The sequence below is a fragment of the Talpa occidentalis genome, unplaced genomic scaffold (assembly GCF_014898055.3).
Source record: "Talpa occidentalis isolate TD23 unplaced genomic scaffold, MPIMG_talOcc4v2.1 talOcc4.12, whole genome shotgun sequence".
Taxonomy (NCBI): Eukaryota; Metazoa; Chordata; class Mammalia; order Eulipotyphla; family Talpidae; genus Talpa; species Talpa occidentalis.
The window spans coordinates 45,918,696-45,927,777 of NW_023601212.1; the positions used below are offsets into that span (position 1 = coordinate 45,918,696).

General features: G+C 53.4%; 1 protein-coding gene across 3 annotated transcripts in view; it reads right to left on the reverse strand.

Annotated features, from left to right (window-relative positions):
- The window catches only part of CHERP (calcium homeostasis endoplasmic reticulum protein), a 17,298-nt gene extending 8,540 nt beyond the window's left edge, over nucleotides 1-8,758 (reverse strand). Inside the window, exons 1-7 of one of the 3 annotated variants that reach the window (XM_037506087.2) lie at nucleotides 8,675-8,757; nucleotides 8,190-8,363; nucleotides 4,032-4,216; nucleotides 2,763-2,900; nucleotides 2,354-2,505; nucleotides 818-929; nucleotides 641-730 (exon numbers count right to left, since the gene is read on the reverse strand). In XM_037506087.2, coding sequence (XP_037361984.1) covers nucleotides 641-730; nucleotides 818-929; nucleotides 2,354-2,505; nucleotides 2,763-2,900; nucleotides 4,032-4,216; nucleotides 8,190-8,363; nucleotides 8,675-8,699 — 876 coding nt within the window. In that variant the 5' untranslated portion in view covers nucleotides 8,700-8,757. Of the gene's footprint in view, nucleotides 1-640; nucleotides 731-817; nucleotides 963-2,353; nucleotides 2,506-2,762; nucleotides 2,901-4,031; nucleotides 4,217-8,189; nucleotides 8,364-8,674 lie in introns of all 3 variants that reach the window. The other 2 variants (XM_037506086.2, XM_037506088.2) reach the window with 2 other exon arrangements.
- Between the last annotated feature and the right edge of the window lie 324 nt (nucleotides 8,759-9,082).

Consider the following 9,082-nt stretch of genomic DNA (forward strand, 5'->3'; position numbering starts at 1 on the left):
ACACCTTCAGGAACTGCCTCCCAGGAGGGAGGTAGGGAAGTGGCATGCAGCCTGGAGCAGGGGATGACTATCACATAAAATGACCAATATGATCTTGACAACCTGAGTGCCCCAAATCCAGTCAAAGACTTGGTGATTGTGATGTGTGTTGCAGTGCAGTTTATAATTCCCCAAGAGTGGGAATCAGCATGACAGCCAGCGGTGGGCTGTCACACAGTCATTAAAGCACATTGCCAACAAACATCCTAGAACTTACTCCCCTGTGGGAGGATGGCATTTAGGGCCATCACAGAGGAAAAGGACAACACTCAGCCAACCAGGCCTGAGCGGGAAAACAGATCCTTCATGACAAGAGGGTGAATTACACCTGCTGCCACAAGTGCAAAGAGGGGACACTGCACAAAGTGACTACAACCAGGAGATGGGAGCAAACAGTGGAAGACACCACAGAGACTTGTGCCCAAATTGGGCAACCTGGTCACACGCATGCCAGAAGTCTGGCAGGCTCCCCTGAGAGAGGTTCACTGGCTCCTGCAGGCGGGCTGGGTTCCCCACTGCTTAATGCCATCTTACACCACTGTATTCAACCCAGGGGAGCCATGGGCCCCAACTTTGGGAGCGTGCTGAGCACAGTACGCACCTGGTACTGGCCTAGCCCCAGGGCTGGGCTCTGTAACTGCTGAATGATGGAGTCATCGAAGTAGCCATTCTTCTCCCAGAGCTGCAGAAGCTGGTATAGGGAGGGGAGGTCGTGTCAGGGGAAGCAGGATCCCACACCCCTGCCCCTCTCCCACCACCACCCCACTGCCCTGTGTACCCGGGCAATCTTTTGCTGCTTGTCTTCCTCCACAGCCAAGAAGCTGGTGCAGTAGATGGGCACCACGACCTTCTGCAGGGCAGCCAGCAGCTCCCGGGCCTGCTTGCGCTGGCTGTGAGGGAGAGACCTTCCGCGCGTCAGGGCCCTGGGATGGGACCCGGCCACGCGCCCGTTACCATCGTGGCTCCAGCCACAGCACCCTCTGCCTTTTCGGGACATGGGCTCCCAACCCAGCGGGACGAGGGCTGGGCTCCCCACAGGACCTGTGCTGGGGGCCTGGGCCTGAGGGACAGATGGGAGGAAGGAAGTCTGGTTTCCTCATCAATGAAGAACCCCTCCCCTCCCTCTGGGGTGGCAGTGAGGAGAGAAAGACACAGGGCCTCTAAGAGCCTGATTGTCCACAAAGGACATCAGGGCTGCCAGGGGCTCAGGCTTGGTCTGTGCAGCCTCTTGGGACCATCCCCCTATGCATAAGTAGACCCAAGTGGGGACCCCAGTTTTCAGGAGGCAGAGGGAGTATAGCAGGCATGCCAGGTATCTAGGATGCCTTAGAAACAGAACCCAAGGCCCAGGAGGTGAGGCAATTGGCTCCATCCCCTTTGGGTGCATAAAAGGGTGTAGAGGCCCAAAGGATACCCAGCAGGATAGTGGCAGAACCCAAATGATTGTCTCCTGGGGAGGATGTGGGGCAGAAAGTGAACAGGTGGAACTCTCTGGGTGCTGTGCAAGCTGGGGAGCTGAGAGAGTGAGTGCCCAACTAGAAGCCAGCTCAGAGAGGAGGTAGTCCTGTGGGAGGACAGAGCAAAGACCAAGAAGAATATGGCTGCAGAGCTCCCTGCAGACAGAGAGGACTGGCAGGAGCAGAGAAGGTCACAAGGGGCCGCTTATTCCCTATGGAGTTTCAAGGAAAGACACTGGAAGTAGCTGAGTGAAATGGAGTTACCTATGTCACATAGCAAATGGGACAAGACTGGGTACGACAGGATCTAAGGGGGCTTGGACAAGCTCAAAGCCCTAGGTATCAGGCAGCTCTCATGGCTATACCAGCTCCACCACCATCATGTGCTTGTGGCCTCTTGTCCCTGCTGCCCCTGGCCCCTAAGTCCAGTTTCCTATTAGCCTTTGGTACTAGGACCCATGGAGGCTGTGCAGAAGTAAACTACTTGGCCCTGGAAGGGTGGTATGTGGGGTGGGGGGAGGTGGTGGGCTAGGTAAGGTAGCACAGAGGTCAGCAAAGTAGACCCAGTGGGAGGGACCCTGAAGTAGAGGAGTGAGTTGATGGGTACATGTTATCAGGAAAAGGAGCAGCCGAAACATGGAAGTGCTGAGACACTGCCCCCTAGAGCCAGGAGGGAAGAGTTCCAGGTAAGGTGAGGGGTTGGGAAGGCGTTGTGGTGTGGAGGCAGGGTATACTCCCCACGGAGGGCTCTGGTCCAGAGTGCCCTCCCTGTTTAAGGTTAAGTGACCCAGTCTCCATCCACAGACCCCATGATCCTGGATGGGTGACAGGAGCGGAAGAGGGGAGGTGGGCCTCACCAGTGGTGCAGCACATCATTGATCAGGTAGATGAGGTGCAGCCGCAGCTCAAAGTGTGCCCCATCAGCTGTGATGCGGTTCCGGAGATGGCCAGCCATCAATTCACAGTGTGGTGGGGACTTGGCATTGCTAAACATCCAGTTCTTCCCGGCCTGCAACAGCCAGGTTTGGGTAAGTGGGGCAGCTCCGTGAGGCACAGGGGGGCAGATTCACCTTCCACGCCATGGCCTCTGCCTGCCTTCCTGCCCCCTTTCAGCTAGGAGCAGCCAACCTGCCTATGTCTGTCCTGCCCCTCCAAGCTGCTGAAGAAGGAAGAAGGGGGCAGATGGAGCCTTGAGAGCATCTGGCCCAGGAAGGCTGTGGGGCGTACCTTAGGAGAAGTGTCTCCGGAAGCCCCCGTTAAGCTCACCGAGATGGCATCCTTGGTACATGTGTCGATGATGGGCTGCAGCAGGTTGTCAAATTCATTCATATCCAGCTGGGTCTCCTCTAGGAGCTTCTGCATCTGCTGCTCTACTGCGTGTGCCACGGCCGCTGTGACCTGTTCCTAGGGGACCAGGGGGACCAAATACTTGAGGAGGGGCCTCAGCTGCCTCCCTACACTGCAGCCTACACACGCTTCTGGAACATGGTGGGCAGAGGTCAAAACAGGACAGGACAAAGCAGGGGATGATGTCTGACCCAGAGATAGGCGATGGAAAGGGTTAGACCCAGAGGAACAAGGAACCCCCACAAATCAATTCAACAAAACCAGAAAAATGAGTGATGGTATGAACCACCAGGGAGAAAACATATCAATGGTCCCCAGGAGTTAGGACAGGCAGGGACTTCATTAATAATCAGGGAAATGCAGATCAAAACATCAGGATTACTCCTTTAGATGGGCAAAAATGAGAGATGGCTGAGTTCCTGCCACTGTGGGGACAGGGTCAGTTCAGGGCTGTAGGACTCGACTGCACAGTTACGTGTGGTGTGCAGACACTGAAGGTGAGCATTCGGGAACGTTGTTTTCACAGTCTGACAATAACATCATGTTTTGAATCTAGTAATAAAAGAGGCACTGGGTTTTATAAGTCTCATTTCTATTTATCTTGTTTAGCTGGCAATTCATCTGATTGTATTTCATCAAAATATCTTACTGTGGTGGATCAGGACAAAGGGCCCTTCCTCATGACAGCTTGGGGTGACCTAGTGAGGAGCTGCCACTGCCCATGGCTCTAGATGGTACTTTGAGCTCAGTTACAATTCTAATGGCATTAGACAATTCCAACATTCTTGTAGGCATCTGCCTGAGCCCATGAGTCAAAGAGCATGCAATGATTTCACTAGAATGAGAAGAAATCTTGTCCAGGGCCAGTGGTCCTGCTAAACCATGGGTGGTGGCAGCACTGAGGTGACAGCAGCTGATGTATACCTGGACATGGAGCAGCCTCGTCCTTGGCAGTGATGTATGGTAATGACCCTGCTGACCGCCTTATTAGTCCCAATAATCAGCTGCAAAGACTGGCATAGGGTGAATTCCTGGTACCCACCTCAGACAAAAGGGAGGGAGAGACGGTAACTCAAGGCTCTTATCTCGACGTTGGTGAGTAAAGGGAAGGGAGGAAGGAGCAGCTACACCTGTCACAGGATCCCTATCTCAGGGCTAATAGATGAAGGAAAGGGGGATACCACATACCTGTCTGAGGGCCAGCAGCTGCTGCTCCTGCTGCTGCAGGTTCCACTGGCTCTGCTGGATAAGCTCATCCATAGATGGGGCGCCCTGGGCCGGTGGGATGGGTGCTGCAGGAGCGAGCGGGGGCTGGGGCAGGGGGGGAAGGGCAGTGGCCGGCTCCAGCTCTGGACCCTGTTGCTTGCAGATGACTGGCAGGAGAGGAAGAAGGGGATCCCATGAGGAGGTATCTCTTTGGTCACCTCTCAGGCAGATTTAGGGGCTCCCCCTCCTTATGCTCACCATCTCCAAGAGGACCTCCGTGCTGTGACACTTACCTACTTACCTCTTCCCCACCCAAGTCAGCCCAGTCCTCAACTTCACCTACCTGGCCTACTCCCAGACCCCCTTTCTGTGTTCCCATCTACCTTCATGTCATCCTCTACTGGCACCTAATCTTACCCACTGTCCTGGCCCCAGTCTATTTGCTTGCACCTTCTAACACTTAACCTAGGCCTGAACTGATGAATGCAGGTCATAGCTGCTTTGGGAGAATCAGCCCTTCCAGTCTCCTCAGCAGGTAGCTCGAAGTTCTGCCACTGTCCCATCAGCTACACTTCACTTTTTTTTTTTTTTTGAAAGACTGATTTATTTATGAATATAAGAGCTGGGGCACAGGCCAGAGACACAGGGGGTAGGAGGATTCACCAGAGACAGAGCAGGGAACAGAACAGGCAGACTGACTGAAACTGCTGAGGGGAGCAGTGGGCGAGACAGGAGAGGTCTGCTGCGCCATGTGGGTAGCTCCCTGGCCGGCTGGAGATCGAACTCGTGCTGCAGAAGCTGTGGATTGCTTCATAGTGTGGTGCTTAATCCCCTGCGCCACCAGGGAGGCCCTACATTTCACTCTTAAGACGTGCAATTGACCCAGCTGGATGGCCATCTAGCAAGCCCCTAAACCTGCAAAGTGGTCATACAGGAGGACTGGTCTTTAGGGAAAGGTACAGGATGGATGGACTCCTCTCTGCCTTTGGGCCTTGTCTGGTCTGCAAGTGCCATGTACTGCTGCAGCCTTCCGGAGTCTCACTCCTAGGGGACTCAGACTTCAGACAAAGTCAGAAGAGAGCAGCGGGGTGGAGGGTGTCACTGAGGCTGTGGTTGAGCTTTAGTTACTGCTCAGGTCTAGCATGGGCCTTCTGGTGGACAATTTATGGAATGATTTCTGGGCCCCCCCATACCCCCCGCCCCCAGCTCTCCCAGGGATGCTGCCTCAGGAGATGTTCTTTTGCTATTTCTCCCTTTACTGACCCCAACTCTCCCCATAGCATCTAAACACACAAGTCTCCCATCTTGAAAAATTCTCCTTTCATATCATACCCATCTCTCAACAATTCTACAGTTAAGCGCCACTTTCAATTCTTCACCTCTCCTCTATCTCTGTCCCCCTACAGGCCTCCCTTACTGTCCACTGGACCTGTCTCAAGTCCATGTCTTTCTCAGCCACTGTGAGGCCACCCCAGTCTTTCCCTATCTACTTCAAAGGTTGGGATGCCCTGTCTGTGTAGTGAGCCCCCTTCTCCTCTCAGCATCCCCAGGAAATCTGATATATTCCTGAGGCTACGATCTAAGGATCTGCACACTATGATTCCCAAAATCTGTCACCTCCACCCCGCATTCCTGGAACTTTGGATGTGGAGTCCACTAACTTTCCACAAGCACCTCTAAGAGAGCCCTCTCACCCCACATGTAGAAGGAACATGCAATTCCCTCTCCCTAGCACCCTACACTAATAAGTCACCCAATGTTGTCCAGCCAGCCTCTCAGATCACACCCCAGTCTGTCTGTGTCCCTGCCATCGGTGCCACAACTTGGCTGTCATCTACACTGCTCTTAGAACAGCTCTCCTGTGTGCAGTCCTGCTCTTTCAGCCTTCTCCTCCCAGGTGCTCCCAGCTGAAAGGTGGAAGTAGGAAGGCAGGCAGAGGCCATGGCATGTGAGCCTGACCTCCTGGATCCCTGGAATCACCAAGCTTACTGAGACCTGGCTGTTGCAGGGGGGAAGAACTGGATGTTCAGCAACACCAAGTCCCTATCACACTGCAAGTTGATGGCTGGCCAAGTACAGAAGAAGCAAGTGATACTGAGAATAGACAAGTATAGAAATGGCAAGGGCATGTTTTGGTACTTTTACAGAAATTTCATAGTTTAATTTTTATTGAAATTTGCAAAAGCGTAATTTCCATGACAGAAAGGAAATTAAAAACAACAACAATAAAACAACCGCCAAACAGGTCCTTCACCATCTTGGGAAACATTTTGGAATAGTCCTGGGGCTCAGCCTTCACAAGCCAGAATGAAGGAAGGACTGGTGACACAGTGGCTACAGATCTGAAACTCTCACAGCACCCCACTTAGAGTGACAGTGACTTCCTAAGTCTTTGGTCAGCCAGTACACCATGCTCTGCACCCTCCCTCGGGCAACTCAAAAAATCCCTAATTTCTAGGTTTTGGGTCCCTCCACAGGTTCTGTCTTGTGTCTGACACTTTTCTCAGTTTCTAGCTGACTAACTACAACATATTCTTCACTCTACTTGAGATACTATTACCTGCAGAAAGCACATACTGAACCCCATTCTTTCCCTGTTAGAAGCCCATCTTAGCCTACCCTGTCATTCCCCTGTATGGTACCAAGTCCTAGGTAGTCCCTGATCTCTGACCCTCACTTGAGTCAAATCCCTGTCCTCCCCTGCCTGTTTATGTCACCCTCTTCATATCCAACTGGTGCCTCCCTCTATCACAGGTTCTATCCCCAAACCCCATCTGTTTCTATGCTCATTCCTGACTCAGCCTGCTGACCTAATCCATACCTTACCATGAACAACCCCTTCCATTCTCCTACTGACTTTTTCAGTCTCAGTCACCTCTTAATGGCTCCCTCTAGCCCATCCACACTGGCTACATAACCCTGACCTAGCTTGCCTTTGTTCAAACTCTCTTGAAAAATTCTCCTTTCATATCATACCCATCTCTCAACTATTCTACAGTTAAGCGCCACTTTCAATTCTTCACCTCTCCTCTCTCTCTGTCCCCCTACAGGCCTCCCTTACTGTCCACTGGCCCTGGCTTCCCACCATCTATACCAGGTATCTTAAATTTGGGATAGTGGGATTAAGGAATGGTTGCTCCATAAACATACAAGCATATATAACAGTTTATCTACAACTTCAGATGGCTGATCTGTCCCTCCCCATTTCAAACCTAAACAGCCACCAGAAGAACCCATGGACTGTGGGAGAAACCCCAAACATTACTCTGGCATTTACCACTCCTGATCAAACTTTTGCCTCACTCACACAAATTCCATTCCAGGCTATGCTGCCCATGGTTTTCCTGGTAGATCCCTAAATGCATTGAACTTGTTCAATCCACCTCTCCTGTTTTGTTTTTACAAACTCTTTATAAAGCATCTGCTTATGTACCATGTATTCATGCACAATGATAACCATGATAAAGTCCGGTTGGCCCCAAGGAGCATTCACCTTTCAGTGGCCATCTACTTGGCAATCCTCTACTCATTCATTCCAATAGTAATCTAGAAGAGAGGGATTCCCTAGCAGCAAGACAGACCTTGCCATCTTCTTACTAGTTTACCTACCGCTGAAGGGTCAGTTGTGATTCCTAACTCCATTTTAAACTCGTTTAGGCCAAGGACAAAATTCCGATGCACAAATCAGTAAACATCGGTTAACATCTACCAAAAAGTAAACCCAGAAAGGCAATTCATTTTGATTCGGGATGCAGGATTTGAAACACACAAAAACCTCGTTGGACTGATAGAGAGCTCACTCATGGGGCTGGACAGTGTTTGCCTGAGGACTCCAGTCCGACCTCTATCACTCCCTGACTGGAAAACACTGAATTAGTCACTCAACTACAGCAGACCTCATTTGTCACGTCTGCAAAACAATAGAGGAATCCCTGATCTGGAGCCCAGAGGCGGATCGATAACCCCGTTCTCCTTTACGCTTGAACCCAGCAAACGCTAGGTGCAGGGCCCTGGGAAGACCAGAAGGGCTCATGAAGCTAAAGCACACGACCCCAAGAACGGTGGCTTGTGGCAGAGACCGAACTGGAACCACTGGAAAGAATCGTGTAAGGGACGGCCTGAGAGTTGGACAATACTCACGCTGCTGCTGCTCCAACGCCAGTTTGCACTTGTAGTAACTATAGAACTCGCCTCCGAACAGAAACGAAAACTTCGGGTTGTCCTTCTGCTTCTCCATCGTCATCTTTTCAAACTCGGGCCCGTTGCGAGCCACGAACTGGGCCAGTTTGTCGATGACATTTCGAAGCTCCTGGTCTGGAGGACGAAGAGAGGGCCACGCGCGGCGTCAGCGAGGGCCGCCCCAATCTGGAGGCCCTGGCGTCCCAGCTCTCGACCGCTGGGTTGGGGTCTCTTGGGGTGGGCCCCACTGAGGCCGCTCTTGTACGGGTCCCGGCAGGGGCCACGCGCGCGCCGGGAATGCGGGGACCCGCGGGAGAGGCCGCAGGCAAGATCGGGAGGCCGAGCCCCGCCCCCTCTGGGGCCCGGGTACCCCCCGGTAGGCGGGGCGAGCTAGGAGGGGACTCCGGGGAAAGAGAAACGGCCCCCGCGACCGGGTTGGGCCTCACCGTCAGGCGGCAGCGGCATCTCCATGGCTTCGGCCGCCGGGAACGTCCTCCGGAGCCTCACGATCACCCACCAGCGCCGTCTGCGGAAGCCGGCCGGAAGTGGCGCGAGAGGGCCTTTTACGGCGGACCTCGTGGGCGCTTCCGCCCGTCACTTACGGCCGTCGCCAGGAAACGCCGGAAGTGAGGGCAGGAGGCGGGCGGGAGGAAGCCACCGGAAGCCGCGCGCTGGCGCCAGGGCGCCCTCGCGCATGCGTGAAGCGAGTTTCTGTCGCGCGGCGTGCCCGAGCCGCAGAAAGGGTTCTGGCAGCCGTTAGGAGCGACCGGGGCCTTCTCCAACCTACCCGGCCACTACGAGTTCCCACCCGAGTCAGACCCACATGTCTCTTTCGCAGGGCTACGGTGAAGAGA